This window comes from Carya illinoinensis, chromosome 2 (assembly GCF_018687715.1).
Source record: "Carya illinoinensis cultivar Pawnee chromosome 2, C.illinoinensisPawnee_v1, whole genome shotgun sequence".
NCBI lineage: Eukaryota > Viridiplantae > Streptophyta > Magnoliopsida > Fagales > Juglandaceae > Carya > Carya illinoinensis.
Window position 1 is genome coordinate 18,559,595 of NC_056753.1, and position 21,142 is coordinate 18,580,736.

Here is a 21,142-nt window from a genome sequence, read left to right on the forward strand (position 1 = left end):
TGGTTGCCTATACCAACATCATACAAGGTACAATCTCCTATAAAAAACTTAGGTAGTGGTGCCTATACAAGGGACTGGTAGATGGAAGGAAAAACTGATAAATGAGACTTTTAATAAGGCTGAAAATGAACTCGTAATGAACATCCCTTTGAGTAGGTTGGGCATTGAAGATAAAATTATGTGGATCTATACTAATAATGAGATGTTTTCTGTTAAAAGTGCTTACCATTTAGAGCACCATAGAAACAGATGGATGAAAGGGGAAACATTGACACTAGCTAATACAGGAGATGGTTGGAAGGGGATTTGGGACTTGGTGGAAGGGAAGGTCAAGCATTTCTTATGGAAGGCTGGACAAGAAATTCTCCCAACAAAACTGAATCATTTCAAGAAGAACATCATTGATAATAGCTTATGCCCAATTTGTTAAAGAGAGGTTGAGTCATTTGTGCATGCCTTGTGGTCCAGTGGAGCTATTCAGCAGCCTTAGATGTTTGGGTTGAAACTAGTAGCCTAGTGCAAAAATGGTCAAGTAATGAATCCGTTTTCATGGAACTATGGATGAAACTAAATGACAAGCACAATGCTAAGGAGATTGAGTTACAGCTTATACAATGAGAAGATTAATATGGTTCAAAAGAAACTCCCTAATTTTTTAAAATAGATTTGAGCATCCAAGAATGGTGCTACTGAATGCAAAGCAATGTCTATAGGAGTTTATTGCACCTCAGAATTACCAACAAGAGAGAGTATGCAATCAAGAAGAATAGAGAGACCCTTAAGCAACTGGAAAAAACCAACTGGATATTACGCAAGGCCAACTGGGATACTACAGTCGAAGAAGGGTGATAATCAGAGATAATGCAGGAGAGATTTTGGCAGCTGCTTTGTGTTCAAATTTAAGTCACGCAATGAAACCTATAATTGTAGAGGCACTAGCTTTGAAAAAAGCTATGGATTTTTGCATAAAGCTAGGGCTGACAAGGGTGATACTAGAAGGTGACTCAGACAGTGGTGAAGGATACAAATAGTATGGTAGATATTAGGCCTGTGCAAAAAAGGGCCGGATTAATTCGACAGATCCGATATGGGCCCACCTGACTAAAGTCGGGTTCAGCGAGTCAAACCCTTTACCGGTTTATTACACGTTGAAACCGATTAGAACCAATTTCTTGCATCGCCGCCTCCCTGACGTCTCTCCCAACGTACTCGCTCCTCGTTCCTTGCATTTCCACCAAACAGCTCCTTCTCTTACCCAGTTCTCGGTATTCCTCACACTGACCCTTTTGCATATCCATCTCTCCTCTTTTTCTTTATTCTATTAAATCTATGATAATTATAAGCTTTTCCATTTCTATGTTTTTTGGGGGCTTAATTTGTTTGTAGCAATGGATAGCGGTGTTGAGGCTTATTTCGGTGATCTTAACAATGAGAATATCGAGCCGCTGCCTGAGGAATTCGATCTTTAGGCTGGCCATCACGGAGCCTGATGTCGACGATGAGGTTACTGGAGAGAGGGAGGCGTATATGACTAGCATCTTAGCTCGCGAGAACCAAGCACCATTTGGGTATTTCACAAACTTGCCCGTTTCGACATTAAACATTTTTGGACATTCCACTCGGCTTCATGATGATTCACTGGCTGCAGCTTGAGGTTCCACATCTAAACTACGTACATATTACTAATACCACTTGTATTAGTCATACTTTTCAGTAAAATCACGATCTTGGAGCAGCGATTTTAGAATTTCAGAAAAAAAACCCCACCGTTTTAGCCTTTCTTCCCGCAAGAGAAAACACAACTCTCTCTCTCTCTCTCTCTCTCTCTCTCTCTCTCTCTCCATGATCGCTGCTCCAAGATCGTATTCCGTCTCCTCGCCAATACTCCCCTCTCGATTTTCTCTGGATTTGAAAATAACATCTACTCAATTTTGAGCTTTTGGTAGCGAAAACGACGAAATTGGGTTGTGGGGCGGAGAAAATAAAAAAGGGAAAAGGAGCGTTCGGTTCTAGAATTTTTATTGATCTGACCCGCAACATGTTTGGTCGGGTCATATCAGTTTCATCTAATTTGCTTTGTGGATCGGTCTGGTCAGACCAAAATATGCATTCGGTAGATCAGGTTGCAGGCCTAGTAGATATAGCTATAGATTATGAAAATGTGATTTTTGATACCGGAAGCATGCTCATGGCAAGACCAAGTTGGAGTGTTTATTTTACATGTAGGGAGGCCAATACCGTGGCATATAAATTGGCATAGTTAGCTTTTTCATGTCTGGAAGATGAAGTATGGATAGAGGAAGGTACTGTATAGATTTTGAATTCAGTTTTGAGTAAAAAATTCTATAATGACTGATAGGATTTGCATATTATGAATACAAATTCTATCCATTTTCAAAAGAGAAAAAAAAAAAACACTTTTGATTTGAAGGAATTCTTGAGAAAAGGATGCATTTTTTTTTTTTTTTAAAGTTTCTCAACACATTTAAACCATAAAGTTCGTTAATTAGTAGATGAAAATGGCTTTATCTAAATTTTGTGCATACATTTTCCAGTGTTTATTATTATCTTCAGAATGTGTACGGTATTTGGTTTTTAAAATGACCTATTTTTACTTATTAATCTTGAAAATTTTAGTTTTTCTTTAGTATTAATATTTTTTTCGTTCTTTCGTTAAAACAAAATGCTATTTGCTAATGGTGATATTGAAAAAAGTTAAACTATATATAGCTTCCAAAACTTGCTTCGCCTCTAACTATAATTACGAAAGGTTGTTTTCATTGAAAAATATTCTCAACTCATTTCATCTCATTATTACAAAAAAAAATATAGTTATAAGTAAATCTGCGCACCAATACGTGCGCCTATCCAACGTGATTGGTCAGAAAGTCAAATTTTAATGAAAATTATTTCAATTTGAATTTTGAATATGAATGCAGCAGTACTGGTATGCAGATCGGTATGTGAATTCGCTTGTACGTAGCAAAACTCTTAAAAAATAATATTTTAACAATATTTTATTCAACTTTCAAATTTTATCTTAAACTATATCATCTCATCTCACTATCTAAAGAACTTCTAATTAAAAAAGTCTCATCCGACTGCCCCCTCTTACCCTTTTAATCTTTAACATTATTATTATTATTATTATTATTATTATTATTAAGAGAAATGATAGTTGTAATCGTGAGTACGTAAGTACCGTACAATCATTTTGAAAAAATAAATAAATATGAGATCTACATGAAAAAAATTAATTTTTTAATAATAAATCCTATTTTTTTTAAAATAACTGTACGACATTTGCATACTTTATGACTATATATAATATTATTTTTGTACATTTCTTCCATGCACAGTATGAGAGAGAGAATATCACGGAAACTATCGTTTTGGATGGCTTCTGTAACATGTGAAGAATCAAAGCCATTTAATATTAGATCTCTATAGCTAATCAAATATTACTGTTACCAAGTGTCAGTGGCATCCAGCGGTTTGGCAATCACAGTCCAGACCAAATATTTATTCTCCCAACAACAATTTAAGATATTCAATTAATCAAAACTACCTGTTTCTTGCCTTTTTTGTATTTATATTGAAAATAAACAAACATGCTTGTTCATGAACTTAGGCAGATTCCTTAATTACTTAATGTTTGATTGTTTTTTTCTTCAATTTGAAAAAAAAAATTGCTGACTTGCTACTTATTCTCAAACAAATTAAGATACTCTCACCCTAATTACAAACTCCCCTTAATTACAAATCCCCTTATTACAATCTTACGATGCAATGTCTCATCTCACATATAACAATGCATACTATTAAGATATAAAATAAATAATAAAATCTACATATTCTTATCAGTATAAACTTTTAGAATAAGTGGTGATTTTATATGGTATCAGAGTAGAAGTCGTGAGTTCGAACTCTGATTTTACACTTTATCCTATTTAATTAAATATTTCACGTGTTAGGCCACTCATTGAAGGAGAGTCTGGCTAACACGTGAGAAAGAGTGTTAAAATATAAAATAAATAACAGAATCTATTTTCCTATAAGTTTAAACTTTTAAAATAAGTGGTGATTTTATACTTATTACATGTACATGAATTGAAACCAATTATAACCTTTGGTTTCAATGTTCTTGGATGTTCTGTTTCTAAATGCTGAATACTTTGTGGTGGTATATCTCAAATGGTTTTATGAACCAATCATTTAAATAAAAAATAACTCAAAACATATTACATGATTAACCGATGTGCATGATTGAAGATGATAAAGATCATAACAAAGAACCAAAAATGAAAGTGACAAGATTTTTGGCCTTTTGCTTGCAGACATCTGTATAGTAGATTATAGTACGTACTCACTTTTCTAAAATAACAAATTAAGGCACAAGTTAGCAATAAATTCAAGTACAATATTGCATTCTTCTCGATGGGGAAATTCAAATTCATGATTCGTGGTCCCAAACAAAACTTGTAAACTTTGTTCTCTCATAACATACTCGTTGTCATCCACCACCTATTTTAAATCACAGCAAAGAGGGCCCTACAGAGTACAGAGCACCATGATTGTAACACATAGCATTCTCTTAAAACTAAACAAATAAATAAATAATCAACCAAACACCAATGCCCAAACAAAAGCTTCCAGCTTTCATGGTGTGCTCAGCTGGCACCAGCTTTGGCTCCTCCAGTTATTGCATGCTCACGCGTCCCGCCGTCCCTAACCCTTCCTTAACCTAGCTGATCTCCCTTTCTTCTCATCTCTACAACCATTTCATCCTTCCTATATATATATAGTTGTCCCTAAAACCTTTCCCTTATAACTATCACAAGCTCTCTCTCTCTCTCTCTCTCTCTCTCTCTCTCTCTCTCTCTCTCTCAAAATGGGGTTTTCTGGTTTTGCATTGGTTGGTGTAGTTATCAGTTGTTTATTAGTTGCAACCTGTGCTGGTAACTTCTACCAAGACTTTGATATAACATGGGGAGGCAACCGTGCCAGAATATTCAAAGGAGGACAGCTTCTGTCTCTGTCTCTAGACAGAGTCTCTGGCTCTGGCTTCCAGTCTAAGAATGCATACCTATTTGGAAGGATCGATATGCAGCTCAAACTTGTTGCCGGCAACTCTGCTGGCACTGTCACTGCATACTATGTATGTCTTCAAACTCGTCCATTTTTTCTCCTCACTTTCCACATATATATATATATACACACACACAAACACACAGCAAGCACACGCAAACACATAAATATATATTCAAACGACAACCTCTTGCTTCTAATAGGCAATATGATATATGATTAAGCCTTGCCTGCTTGAGACATCTTTCATGCATGTGCCTCGTAAAAAGCGAAAGTTGAGGGTGCATAATCAACGTCCGTCTTCGCTCGCTCTCTCCACTCTCAATGGTTTTATTGGCGTGGTTCCACCTACACCCCTTTACACCCCATGTAGGCAGACAATGAAGATCAGAAAAAATTCAAACACCTTAAAAAATTCAGACACCTTTATTTGCATTACTTGCTTTAAAGTCATTTTCGTGTCATTCTTTCCAGAAACACGCTAAAAAATTCAAACACAGCCCTTTCTTATTTCACATGCTTTTACTCTTCTTTTCTATTGCAGTTGTCCTCACAGGGGCCAACTCACGATGAAATCGACTTCGAATTCTTGGGAAATGTTAGTGGTGACCCTTATATTGTACACACCAACGTCTTCACTCAGGGCAAGGGAAACAGGGAGCAGCAATTCTATCTCTGGTTCGACCCCACAAGAAATTTTCACACTTATTCTATCATCTGGAAAGCCCAACATATAATGTAAGAGAAACAAGAACAAACCAAGTGAACTTAGATACAGTTCTATGATCATTGGTTATCCTTGAATTTTCTTTGTTTGTTATAACTTCGAGTGCAGTTAAAACAATTCCCAACACAATTTTTTTTTTTGTTATTTGTTATTTTTATTTATTTATTTATTTTTGTATCCCAGCTTCTTGATTGATAACATTCCTATAAGAGTATTCAAGAATGCAGAGTCGATTGGCGTTCCATTCCCAAAGAGCCAACCCATGAAGATTTACTCTAGTCTTTGGAACGCTGACGACTGGGCCACAAGAGGTGGATTGGTGAAAGCTGATTGGTCCAAGTCACCTTTCACAGCATACTACCGGAACTTCAAGGTTACATCCTTCAAGCCCACCACTTCTCTATCTGATGCAGGGTTGCTAGCCAACGAGCTTGATGCCCATGGCCGAAGACGTCTGAGATGGGTTCAGAGATACTTCATGATCTACAACTATTGCACTGATTTAAAACGCTTCCCTCAGGGTCTTCCTCCAGAGTGCAGACGCGGGAGATTTCTCTGAAAGTTTGAATCTATCTTTCCAGTAGATTTAAGAATCAAATAAATTTTATTTTATTTTGTTTTGTGAGTTGTTTGTTAGCCATCCAGTAAATTGAAGATGTATGAAAATTTCTTTGAACATTTATATGTGAAGAAACTTTGTTAATGACTTGGATTATTTAGAGTTCTTGCTACGTAGAGTCCAAGAGAGACAGACACATAATTTAAAATATTTAATGAGCATTTAAATTCTGTACTAAAAAATAAAAGAGATGACATTGAATGATATCATGTGATGGATGAGTAAAGGATTCAAAAGAATGATAATTCTATGTATTAGAACAAGTAGACGAGTCAAAACTTACCCTCAATGAGTGGGGCAAAGCTAGCCCCAATAACCATGGTCATGTTAGAGGCAAGGGTTATGGCAAATCCAGCCCCAATCGTGGTCATGGTAGAGACAAGGAGCATGGAAATCACCATTGACCTTGCTAAAGTTAGCATAATATGCTCTAGAGGTTGAAGATATGTAAGGAGGCAACTTAGGAAGAGTATCCACACATGGATGTTGAAACATTAATAACACTTGCTACAACAAGTTTTGACACTACGTGTGGCACCCCGTTCCTTGGTAAAGAGCTTGGCAAGGATTTGTGATGCTAGGGATGCTGACCGGTCGGTAACACTCCAGATTTAGGTTGAGAATAGACGTGCAATTTCTTCTCACAAGGAATGCACGTGTAAATGAAACATATGTGTATATTGCAGAGAAATAAGTAAAGGCGTAGTCAAAGACTAATGCTAATTGTAGCAGAGGTCTAAACCGATAAAAGGTCCATTTATTAATAATAATAATATCCACAAATTATTGTCACTTCCCAAATAGTATTATACAACATCAATTGCCCATCACTCTCATCCAAGTATGACATACTGAATACAATTTATCGCTAGAGTAATTTGTACATTCCCACTAGTACAAATGACTAATAGTAGAGACATGCCTTTGTCTCTAACACTTGGGGGCGTTCTGTCCTTTCTCTTTGGGAATCTCCTCTCGGACTGTCTACACCAAAATCTACAGTTTTGATGAAACAATAGGTAAGTTAAACAACTATGGCAATACTACTTGAGAGACAATGCATGTGAATATGTATGCACTATTTCATGTGAATTATTTGTGAACACATTCATGCATGGTGAATAATCACCCTAACATATGTCTTCATAATTATGGACAGGAATTATCCTCTGAATAAAACACAAGTATATAAGTATGACGAGGCATCACCTTCTGAGCAAATCTCAAGTATATGTAGATACCACAGGGGTGAGAAACCACTCTTTCATTAAAACCAGTAAAAACTTGTCATATCTCATCATATAATTACCAAGTAAGGAATCATTCCATCGTTTAATGCAGAGACTAGGGCTGAAAAAAATTGGAAAATCGGTGAATCGGATAGAACCAGTGTGTTCAGTCCAATGTAAAACCAGTTTGGTCCGGTACCTATTCCAATTTTGCAAAACTGGCCCGATTTCGGTTTTATATTTTTTATATTATATATAAAATATTTTTATATGGTTTTTGATATTATATATAATTTTTTATATTAAATATTATATGCTAAATTGCTAATTAATATAACATCGAATTTTAAAATCTTATTATTCATGTCTAATAATCTAATAATAAAGCTAATATAATATTTGATATAATAATTTTATAAATCTTAGCATAAGTTATAACATTTGATGTGGTATATAAATTTTAATTTTAGAGCATAAAATTTCAAAATTAATATAACATAAAATTAATCTTAAACATGAACATTAATATTAAGTTATTAATATAAACATACTTTTGACACACACACACACACATCAAGAATAAATACATTTTATGGCATATTGAATTACAATATATATTGTTTCTGATATATACATTTCTACTCATTTGATCATATGTACTCATATAAAAGGAGTATAGTCTAACTTATATAGACTATAGTTAAATTCAATATTATACTAGTATCTTTCTCTGTTTTAGAAAACTTTGTGAGGTTCTCGTCATTAAAATTACATCGAAAAAATTGGTAAAACTAGATCGAACCGAACCAAAATCGAGAAAATCGAAAGTTACAGTTTAGTGATAATCGGTTTGGTATCGGTTCTTCAATTATCAAAAATTGATGTATACTGATTTGGTTTGAAAATATGTCCAAAACTGGACTAAATCGGATCGGTTACACCCCTAGCGCTAGCGGGGACTCTTTCTCTATCCAATCAACGCGCATGTTGATTCACTAGTTTCAAATCATCTAACACGAGGAATCACTCAACTTTTTCCATGCACCCAAAGACAACACATATGATCAACCATGGAATCACTCTACCCAATCAACTGACTCGAAGATAACAATGATACGCCTGAAGAATCTCTTTACTCGTCTATCAAGTGAGGCCAATGCCAAAACATTCCACTCTAATCATCACGGGGACTCTCTCTACCAATATGAAACTCGTGGCAATGTGTCGTAGGAATGGAGGGGGGGAATCACTTTATCTATCCATGATGATCAACACACGGTAAGACACATGCACCTAGAACTCACACTTATCATCAATCCACATCATTCAAACTCATCATCTCAAAAATGCAATGTAAAATAATCCATAAATATAGTGAAGAAGATTTATATTTCTTTTCATGTAGAAAAGGGGAAAAGAGATACATAATATGCAAATTCTATTCTTTCAATCATACCCACCAACATTCACCCCATATTCCCAGTGGTCTTGGAAACTAACCTAAGTTAACAATATTTAAAATATTATGGTGGCACCGGTGTTGCTCCTCCTATCGCTTCCTTCGCAGTTATTGGCTTTCTTTGAAGTCTCCGACTCCAAAGAAGATCAATCACTTTATGATCTCAAAAGTGAGATTTCTTTCCTTGTCTAGTGTCTTTTATAGGAGGGATCGTTAGGTGTCCTAACGTTATGTTGACTCCAGCTATGTTTGAATAGGAGCCATTTTATCTCAGACATCCGTATGCAGGATGACAGAGACAGACTAATGGGACAAGGTATGCACGTTCCTACAGCTTGCCTTTAGTCTAATCCATAGTCTTTCTCCAAATAAGGGTCTCTCACATGGCATTGAATCATACCTTTGAGTTCAGAAGATATGGTCTGTAAAGTTGTAATATCTTTTCTACAGACTCACTCCAGATGTGACCTTTCAGGTGGAGTATGGGCCTTGATATTTCCACATTATCCCCAAGAGTCCTTTCATCCATATCATTCTTGTCCTTGACCGTTCCTCGCCTTTGTACTACGAGCCATCCTTTTCCATAACTACTAACTTCTTTAGCTCTTCATTCTCTCATTCGTATGATTAGTATAGTGATTTCTTGCCTAGCATAGGGTGAAAAGTCCTTCATCACCCGGCTCTTACATGTGTCAGCCAGACTTTCTACAACGTGTTACTCACCTTGCTCATTGTTTGGCCACACGTTGTTAGCCCAGTTGCTCTTTTTTCACCTATTGTCGAATGAACCTTCCTTGGTTTTCTGGTGCTAAACAGTCTCTGCCAGACTTTCTACATAGTGTAGCTCATCCTATCCTTTGGACTAGCTGCACTTTGCCTGATTGCTACCTCATCTTCCATAGTACTTTGCTTGCGAGAAGGGCTCTATCTCTTCACTTGCTTCGGTGTAGTCCTCACACTATGTCCTAGATTGTTGGCACAAAGGTAGTGAAAAATAATTTTCATTATTTCCTCTCATCCTCATGACTGGTGCACACTATTAACCCTTGTGTATTAGGGTTAGAACCTTATGGACGTGGTTCAACCTGTTGTTAGCAAAAAAGAACCTAGCCTCCTAATGATAGTTATTATTAGGTGTCTGCAAGTGAGTCAAACCAGCGTTGCAATCCACCCCTCTATGGCACCATATCCTCATGGCCTTGTTAGCATTTTAAACATGTTTGCATTCATTCATTCATAAATATTCACTTCCTTTCCTTTCATTTTCTTTAATACAATGATATATTACGTAAATGCATACATCTATAACATATATAGAAAACCCGAAACATTCATGCATTCATAATAATAATAATAGGCCTCATAAAAGCAGCTATGCTTACACACACACACACACACACACATATTTATATTCCTTAAAATACATATGTATAGTATAATTTTGAAAAATTACATTTTTTTCACAACAAAATAATAAGAAGGGAATGATTATAGTTACTTACCTTAAGCCTTTATATAAATAAATACCTTATGCAATTTAATCACAAGTATGTCAATGGGTGCATATACATATAAACATGTCGTCTCATTAAAATTTACTTAAGTGTGTAATCAATTTAAATCTAGAACTTTGCTTTATAATGCTAGCGTGGCCTTCTAATTATGGACTTAAACCAATTATATCCTCACCTAGAACAATTTAACTTAAATCTAACTTACATGTACCCTAGATCCTCAAGCATTTAACTAGGGATCAAGCATTTAACTAGCTAAAAGTGCAATACTTGACGGTTTAATTAATAAATTAAGATCTAGTTCTTCTTCTTAAATATTATTTTTAAAACTTATAATATATATAGGTATGTAATAATATATTCATTTACTCTATAATTCTTAATTCCTACAAAATTTGGTGTGTTTTATTTTTATTTTTATAAAAGGCCACGTTGGAAGGTGTCTCAACGTGAGCTCGTGACTTTTCGAGCATAATGTCTTAAAAAAGGCCAAAGCATGCTTGCTAGGACGATGACAAGAGACCGAGCATTAAGGTGCAGGAAGAGTCTGAGCATACTTGCTTGAGACGACTAAGCATATTGCTTAGAGGCATTGAGCATACTCACCAGGAAACCAAATCAACTTGATCAAGAATATTGAGGAACTTGCTCAAAAATTGAAGATAGTTATCAACACAAGGAATGCAATTGTGGATAAAGAAGCACATGAAGTTTTGAGGAAATAACATATATTGCGCCAAGATTCCACCTAGACATATAGGGGGGGTGACCAGTAGTAACTTGCAATGAAGAGAGAAAATGTGCATGTGAAAGAGTGAAGGCCAAAGTGGAAGTAAAATGAGAGAACGGGTGAAGAAAGAAAGAGAGCATGAGTGAAAAAGTAAGAAACCGGTGAGCAAAAGTGAAAGTGAAAGGCGAGGAAAGAAAGAGAGTGCCAAGTGAGGAAATCTGAGAGTGATTTGGCGAGGTAGAAGTTGAATGGAGACTATGAGCGAGGAAGAAAAATAAGAAACAAAAAGGAGAGAAACTTACCCCATAAAATTTTACTGATTGTGCTAAGTGAGCCACAAATTTATATTAATGGCACAGTTGATGATTTTGCTAGTTTTGTACTAATTGCTTGGGGTCTTTGGTTAATAAGAAATAAGATGTTACACAAGAAAGAGTGCATGGATCTTGTCCATGTGTTTGAATTTATGTTTTCACTAAAGAAGATACCAGTTTAGCTGACAGCATCAGAATCATGGACAATAGAAAAATCTTCGATGGCTTCCACCTCCAGTTGATGCATACAAACTGAATGCAGATGGTGCTTTATTCTATGACCAAAAGAAGGTTGGAGCAGGGATGATTCTCAGAGACTTAAGCGGGAATGTAGTGTTGGCAGCTAGTAAGAAGGAAGATGAAGTCCTTGATCTTTTGACCATCGAAATCCTATCCATGTTTAGAGGATTACAAATCTGTACAAATATGGGAATACAAAATCTTATCCTTGAAAATGATTGTTTGGAGATGATATCTGAGATCAAACAAAGTAGTGATTCTTTTGTGGCTAAACGAGTGTTAGTGTAGGAGACTAGAAGATTAATGCAGATGTTTCATAATTGTACTGCTCAACACATAAATCGCCTTAGTAATGAGATTACTCATAGACTAGCTAGATATGTTTGGAATGTGGAACATTTAGAGATGTGGTGGGATGGTGTTCCTTCTCATTTTTTCCAAGCTATATGCGTTGATACACATTCTTTGTAATGTTCCTTTTATTAATATGAAGTTTGTTTCCCAAAAAAAAAAAAAAAAGAATGTGTTTGCTGATTTCTTTTAACTAATTCCTGACCCTGGTGTGAATATTTATATCTCTAAGTGAGTAATGATTACCGTGAGTCTATAATCATGGGATGAGATGGAGTTTCTAGGATCATTCCTGCAAGATGTCAGTACGACCTTCAAACAAGTAGAGGGATTCCTTGTGAATGATTAGGGTGGGATGGTATCATGTTGGCCTCACCTGATAGTTGGGATGTAGAATCCCCCCGAGTATCACGTGTTGGTGTTTTGAGTTGGTAGGCCAGGTAGACGTTCCCTAGTGCAATATATTATCTCCGTGTGAGAGTCGACCTGTGTTGGGGGTACAAGCAACTTAGCTTGCACTATGTCGATTGGGTATAAGTGATTTCCCTGATGTCGAGCAGTGGAGTGACGTATGTCTGTTTGAAAAATATCTATTGATAAACCTCTTTTTGTTAGTAGTTGTACTAGTGAAACCGTTATGATTTCTATTGATTTGACCTACTTGAGGGATTGGTGATTCCTCACCTAAATATTACTCAATGCTTTAAAGTACAATGAGTAAGATGGTAATTTCTCAAAGGGTGATTTCGTGCCATGTTTTATGGAACCAAGTGTTTATGCCCTTGAGGGTGATTCCTTTACAAGGTATACATGCATGTGTTCCTTCAATATTTACAAGAATTGTTCATGGCACTTTCATGAGTATTATCTCTCATCAGCAATTTTTGTCATGGTTTCCTAACCTACCTATGGTTTCACACTCAAAACCATAGACTATGATGCAGAGTTAGAAGTATGAGTGGTGCCTGAGGAGGAAGATCTGACCATGCCCAAAACCTAAAGACGGAGGATTGTCTCTATCGTAGGAGCCATGCATTATTTTGAGTTGTACTTAACCTTTCTAGAAAAGGGGCGACCAATTATATCCGGTCTGTCGACTATTAGGCAATGAACATGCCATTTTGGTTGTATGTAACTCTATTGATTTTATGAAGAATGACAGTAATGATTTTTGAAATGTGTCTTAGAATTATGGTACTACAAGGTCTAGTTTACGACTAAACCTCTATCTTTTTTTATGCGAACTATACTTGTAACCCATATGTGCACTTTGATCTAGACGAGACATGCCTAACCTGATTATATCATGGGTGTTGACTGCTTGGTCAGCACCATTGGTACCATGGAACCTCACCACGACCTTTACATGGGGGACAGGGTGCCACACCCACCGCCAAGTGGAAGGCCCCACTATCGATCAATTTTGCCGCTTACAACCACCAATTTTTAATGGGAATGAAGGACTGATATTTAATGAAAATTGGATCTTTAACATTGAATAAAAATATTCATTGTCCTAAACTACATAGACGCACAAAAGACTAAATTTGCCACGTTCAAACTCTTGGGAGACGCAAAGAGGTGGTGGATCTTTAGAAGGGAGCGGTTGGTATGTATTGTGGCAGAGTGATACATTTTATTGTCATCATTCAAACAAGAATTCATTGATAGATACTATCCACGTATTTAGAAAATAGAAGGCTCAATTACCCCAAATGTAATAAGCCCACACTGAAGATTGTTGGAATGCCGAACCTATTTGCTATGTGTGTCACAAGCCAGAGCACATCTTTAGGGAATGTCCAAAAACATGACACAACACCTTATTATTGGAACTACTCAACAAGGAAGGCTTTCAACTTTGACACGACCTATACGCGGAGGCAAATCAAGAAACATGACATTGGCACGAGTATTTACCCTCAATTTTGGTGAGAGGGTGGAAAATGTGCATGTAATCACAAACTATATACAACTACTCTTTAAATACGGTGTACTATTTGAAAGTTAATAGGGATCACGCTCACAACAAAAACATTGAGATTGACTATTATTAATTACCTTAACAAGTGTTGATCTTGGACATCTTTAGACTCGCCACTTTTGGCCTCTCCAACTTCTTGTCTTTTTTCACCAAACTACGCAACAACCTGTAATTTTACTCACTTCAATCAAATTTCTTCCTTGGCTAGCTAGTTTGAAGGGGGCATATGAACACAATTCAAACACCAACAGCTATGCTATATCATGGAAACACATCAATGGGAGATTCGTTTGAATTGTTTAATATCATATATTGGAACCCACCAATTAAGCAATGGCTAGCGCTTTAATTAGTTAATAGCATCTTGATGTTATTAGCCTTACCTTGTGTAGTTCTCATCTGAATGAAGATTACAACACAAATTGATGGACGCTTTGATGCACATATCGGGCCTCTCCTCAAACCATTAAAGGATAAGTATCCTCACTTGGCCAAAGTTCCTAAATGATAAGGTTAATATGTTGGCAGATGAGTTTCATGACTTTACTAGCAACAACTACTTACTTGTGCATCCTAATTTTGAGCTTTTGTATATATACTTTTATGCCTTAAAATGTTTTGCTCTTTATTGTTATGGACAATATTATCAGTTATATATTTATGTTTATGTATTTGGTTCTTCTATATATTCTAAATATTTATTTTTCTTCCAATAGCATGTTCCTTGTTTTGGTTTTACAACATGTTTGGATGTTTAAATTTAAAATCTCAAATCATGATCACACGTTCAAATATTAAGCACATACACTCCCACATTAGTGCATATTTTGTGCAAGAAGAAATATGTGCACACGATAGAGCAGATACTTTAGCATGTTGATTGTTACGTTCAAACATAATTCAACAAAACAATAAACATATAATTATAAAAACATACATTCACACGTACATCCATTAACAGTCGAATATATTCCAACACTATTTAAATGTGTATATATATATACACGTTCTAACCTATGTTCTATGTTCGAATGTTTAATGAGATACGTTTGGATGTATTGAACTCTAAAACAATGACGTAGTTATGAGTAGTTCGAATGTAATTTGTATATGCGCAAATGTTTTTCCAATAATATTCTAACTTTAGTGATGGTTAAACAAAACTGTCATGAAATAATATCTTTGTTGACGGTTTTGTGGCTGTTACAAATTCTAAATTGACATAAAATGTCAAATATGTTGTAGTGTGAGTCCTATGTGAGGACAACCTTATGAGTGAAGGGGGGTAAATTAAGCACACAAACCACTTGGGTAGTAAACCATGTGTGCAGGTTATAGGATACAATGAACAGTGAATAATCCTTAGTGTGTAAACTTGAGATAAGACAAGATAAAGATAAAAGAATAAGTCTGTTGATAAATGTTGGATTATTTGATTTACTCTTCATCTGATACGGCTCAATTATTTTCAATCATGCATTAATAATTGCTACAATCTTTGGTAAAACTTCATTTGGATTAAATTAAATACCTATTTGTCCATTATTGCTTAATGATTGCTCATTATAAACTGTTTAGGATACTCTGCTCATTTGTTCACATGACCAACATTGATTTCACTTATCTAGTAGTTGAACTCACCTATTCCTTTCATTATTTTCTTTAAATGAAATTATATAGCTGGACGACCACTGAAAATTTTATAAGAACAACAGCTACCATCATCGTAGATAACCATATACAGTTACTAGATAGAGGAATGAGAATTTACTCTTAGTTAGCCACCTGTCCCAGAATATTAAATGGCCAATGGTAAGACGTGTGGGTAAACCCTTAGTTTCCTTCCAATCTTCTAATAATGGAGTTATACCTGCCCTTAGCCGCCTTTTCTATAGTAATCTTTGCCCCTTCACTACAGAATTATTACCCACATTTTTCCATGGAAGACCTATCCCTTGAAGAATGGGATTTGAGTGTGGTTTATCCCTAGAAAATGTAGTAATACTCTCACGGCTACTTGGGATAGAAAATTTTGTTATGTAATCCTTTTATGCACAAGAAAACACTGTACCTTTTCTTAGTCACTCAAAGACAATCTACTTTTTGATATATGGTTCATGCTCGTAGTTTATTATGATGTATTCACTTCCATTAGTGACTAGTGTAAAATGCTCGCTGCCAAGTGAGTATTATGTAATGAAATTGTTTACCACTTGGCAAACAATGCAAGAAGGATATTGCTTGCCAATTTGGAGAAGTAGTGAATCATGGTGCTCACCATCTTGGTGAGAGATAGGGAGCGTACAATAGGTGAGCATTACCATAAGTTATGTGCTCGCCTCAACACAAGCAATACGAGGTTCAGTTGCAATGCAAAGAATAATAGTGCTTGCCATCTTGGTGAGCAATGAAAGAAGTAACAAAATTTGCAGCTCGACAAGTTATATAAGGTGTCATAGTTCTTGCCATCTCAGTGAATAATGAAATGGATAATGGTGCTCGCCATCGGTGAGAATACTATTAGAAAAAGCTCGTACGATATGCGAGCAGTAACACAACATAGTGCTTGATATCAGATGAGCATCATGGGTACAAGAACTCGCCTCACTAAAGTGAAGTGCTCATATATTGGGTGAGCACCTCGAGGGGAAAATGGAAGGGATTCAGATGAGACAAAAATGATAAGTCATATTATTAGTTTTAAGAAAACATTATTGGAATATTATTAGTCTAATTATTTATTAAAATTCTCAGTAAAATAAAAATATGTGCCGTGATGGTTTATATGTTATCAAATCATAATTCCTGGATAGGGTTTACATTAATATGTCTTTATTTATTTTACCAAATGGTCGTCTGGAGGCATAGTTACCATGTAAATCCTATACTTAACTCTCATGAGTTTTATAACAAATTAGTTATTATTTTAGAATGGAAGGACAACGAGAAGGCACAACAGGAGGACGAGGCTGCACTCAATCATAGAATGTTCTTTCAATGAATGACAGAATTTATGACTCAATTTACTTTTAGGATCCCACCTTTGCAACCCCCACTGTGAGGGCCCCGCCAATGTAAAGAGACAAACAACTGATGCGATTGAGTACAAAGAAAGATGAGGAACAATCCATTGTCTTTTTTCACCAAACCGCTCGACCACCTGTAATTTTTATCTTCAACCAAAATTTTTCCTTTGCTAGCTAGTTTGAAGAGGGCATATGAACACAATTCAAACACCAACGGCTATGCTATATCATGGACACACATCAATGGGAGATTCGTTTGAAGATTGCTTAATATCATATATTGGAACTGACCAAATATGCAACGACTACCTCTTTAATTAGTTAATTTCATCTTGATATTATTAGCCTTACCTTGTATAGTTCTCATTCCAACGGTCAATACAATTTGTATTACTTTGTACCTTGTAACATTCATATATATAGGAGGCTCAAGCATGCACCCTCACAGTGACCAAGTACTTTTGTCAACACCATGCAAACACTATCTTCAACATGTTTCTCTTTCTCTTCACATTTTACCTTATAAATTGAGGTTGATATTGGTATTGAGATGGAGCAAAATGGGGAGGGGTTGTCAGGAACCCAATTTAATAAAATGGCAATTACAGGGAAGGGAAAGGTTATTGAAGAGCTGGTAATGGTTCCTTTTGTGTGTGGTGATGAGGTTGGGGAGGAAGAAGATAGTGATGAAAATGAGATGCCACAAGATGATAAGTGTGCAATGGATTCTAAATCTGACTCTGGGAGAGAGGCATATGTACCAAAATTGAGTAAAAAAAAAAAAAAGATTATGCCTTGGATGTGGATGGTTTGAAGAGGAAATCTGAAAGTATTTCTACTAGAACTACCAGGGCAAAAAGCAAGCCCCCTTGATTGAATTTATGATGCATCCAATAATTTATTGGAATATTAGGGGGCTGGGTACTTCCAAAAAAAGATTGAAAAAATTATGTAGAAAGAACAAAAATAGTACTTTGGTTTTAGTGGAGCCGTTTTTACCTATTGAAAAATTAGAAAGTTTGGAATGATTTTCAGTTTGAGGGTTGTTTGTCTAATGCAAAGTAGGCAAGTTATGGCTTTTGTGGCTGCTTCTAACCATTTTATTACAGTTCTTGTGCAAGAGAATGATATGAGTATTTGTTATTCATTTGTGTATGCCAAGTGTTCTCAGTATGACCGAAGGGAGTTGTGGGTGGATTTGCGTGCTAGTAGTCCTAGTGGGGTACCGTGGTTTGTCATGGGGGATTTCAATATTATTAGAGGAGATTTGGAGGTAGACCCATATCTATGTTGGCAATGGAAGAGTTTAATGATTTCATTGATGGGACTGGGTTATTAGAGATGAATTTTTCTGGTAATCAATTTTCTTGGTGTAATGGACATGAAGGAGGATCTAGGAGCTGGTCGAGACTTGATCGAGTGTTGATGAATTCGGTTTCTTTGGCAAAGTTTCCTTCTGCTCATATGAGGTACTTGGATAGACTAACGTCGAATCATTCTCCAATGGTTGTTTCATTTGAAGAGGATGATCGGCGTAATGGTGTTCCTTTGTAAAATTCCAGCAAATGTGGGCAACACATGAGTCTTTCCATGATTGTGTGGCAAGGGCTTGGATGGTTAAGGCCGAGGATTTTGGTATGTGGAGGCTGGTCTGAAAATTTAAAAAAAATACTGAAATGGCATTAAGAAGGTGGAATAAAGAGGTTTTCTGTAGGACGGAAGTGAATATTAAACGTTTGAAAGATAAACTTTCAGTATTAGAAGAGAAATTGTAGAAAGGTTATTTGGAAGATGAACAGGATTTCTTGTGTACAAAATTGGACCTTCAGACTTCGATGGAACGTGAAATTATGAGGCTGAGACAACAGGCGAAACCAAGCTAGTTGGATTAGGGCGAGGCAGTAGCTTATTTCTTTCGAGCCCATGTTTCTAAGTCTTTCGTGGTGGTGCATGAGTTGCGACTTCATGATGGAACGATGTTATCGTCTCTGGAAGAGGTACATGATGGGATGGTGCTTTGTTTTGAACAGTTTTTGGAGCACAAACAGGTTTCTCGTTTACCTGATCTTTCTTCTATTATGAACATGGATATCCTCGGAACGCTCTACTTATTTCTTATTTGCTATATGGGGATGTCATTGTCATTTTTTCCAGTGGTGCTAAGTCCTCCCTCAAGGCCATTGCTGATATTTTAAAAAAGTATGAAATGTGGTCCGGATATTCTGTGAGTAAAGAGAAATCGTCTATTACTTTTGCTAGTTATATGTCCCCAACTCGACGTCAAAGTTTGTTGCGGATGATGGGTTTTGTGAAAGGTATTTTGCCATTTAAGTACTTTGGTGTTCTAATTATTTCTAGCAGGTTAAAGGCTATACATTTAGATGATTTGATTGGTTAAATTTAAAAAAAAAAAAAAAAAAAGATTGGAGGGATGGAAAAATGGGTTCTTATCCAATGGGGCTCAACTTTTGTTTATGAAACATGCTCTTCTTATCGTATCAATTCATCTCATGTCGGTTGTTCATATGCCTTTATTGGTTTTGAAGATGTTAAATCGATATTTTAGTAATTTTTTCTGGGGGATAGCAGAAAGAAAACCAAAAAGACACTAGTTGGCATGGCAATTTTTATGTTAGCCGGTAGGTGAAGGAAGGGTGGGTTTGTGGAATTTTCAAGATATCCAAAATTCCTTGCATATGAAATTTGCGTAGAAAATTCTTGTAGATAATTCTTTGTGATCTAAATTCTTTTGTGTAAAGTATATTCAAAATAAACATGTTTCTTTGGTTGATTGTAATAAGGGATCTTGGTTTTGGAGATCGATTATTCATTGTTTGCCGGGTGTATTTCGGCTGTCGAAATGGAAAGTCAAAGAAGGAAATGTGTCTTTTTGGCATGATAGGTGGCTTGACGAGGGGATTTTAGTGCAGTTGCAGCCAATAAGTGAGGCTCCCAATTTGGTAATAAAAGGTTGTAAATTAAATTTTGGTTGGGATGTTGATTTAATAAAAAGTTTGGTCGGATTGGGTGTGGGACTCTTGCTTACCAAGGAACATGTCGATGACAATGCGGAAAGCTCTGTTGAATGGCCTGAGTGTAAATGAAAAGATAAGATCTGTTGGAATTTCTCTAGCTTCAAATTGTGATTGTTGTGTAAATAAAAGCTATGAGACGCTGGAACATGTGCTAGCTGAAGGGGGGATTGCTAATTAAAGCAATATGGAGAAGATGTTTTTCGCTTGTGGGGTTGTTATATAGCGAAGAGAGAAGCTGGAAAGAGACGGTAGAAATTTGGTACCGGAAAGCATCTAGATCTACTCAAACTGGTCAGTTGATTTATTTATTTCTCGGAATTATTACCTGGTCTCTCTAGTTAAGGAGATTTAAAGCTCGTATGGAGGTATAGTAGAAAATGTTGTTTTAGTTTGGAGAAATTTGTGTATTGGGCATCTCGAGTTGGGGAGAAATTATCTACAGGTAGGCGTTTATCTTCATGCAATGCAAGCATTTTAACTGAGTTGAAGATTAATTGCTATTAAATTGCCAAAGAGCACGTTGCTGCAGTTGGTGTCTTGGAAGAAGCCAGAAATTAATTGGATCAAATTAAATTCTGATGGGGTGTGGCCACAGGAATCCAGGTGTAGTCTTGAGGACTCGTGAAGGTAAATTGATCTCTGCCTACGCTGTACATGTGGGATCTGGTACTAGTATTTTTGCAGAAGTGATATTGGGCTTAATGTATGGTATTCGACATTCGAAAAGGCTGGGTATTTCTCATGTGATTTTGGAATTGGATTCATTGATTGTTGTTAACTAGATTAAGGGAACTCGGTGCAATATGTGGTATTTGGAAGATTATTG

General features: G+C 36.1%; 1 protein-coding gene across 1 annotated transcript; it reads left to right on the forward strand.

Moving 5' to 3' along the window:
- The first annotated feature begins 4,658 nt into the window (after window positions 1-4,658).
- LOC122300235 (xyloglucan endotransglucosylase/hydrolase 2-like) lies at window positions 4,659-6,518 on the forward strand. Its single transcript, XM_043110739.1, has 3 exons — window positions 4,659-5,158; window positions 5,633-5,826; window positions 5,999-6,518. Exons 1-3 carry the CDS (start codon window positions 4,892-4,894, stop codon window positions 6,372-6,374), a joined length of 837 nt encoding a protein of 278 aa, XP_042966673.1. The 5' UTR covers window positions 4,659-4,891; the 3' UTR covers window positions 6,375-6,518.
- The last annotated feature ends 14,624 nt before the right edge of the window (window positions 6,519-21,142 follow it).

Coding starts and splice junctions, on each gene's coding strand:
- LOC122300235 (XM_043110739.1), top strand. CDS start 4,892: ATGGGGTTTTCTGGTTTTGCATTGGTTGGTGTAGTTATCAGTTGTTTA. Junction 5,159..5,632: donor GCACTGTCACTGCATACTAT/GTATGTCTTCAA, acceptor TTTCTATTGCAG/TTGTCCTCACAGGGGCCAAC. Junction 5,827..5,998: donor TGGAAAGCCCAACATATAAT/GTAAGAGAAACA, acceptor TTTGTATCCCAG/CTTCTTGATTGATAACATTC.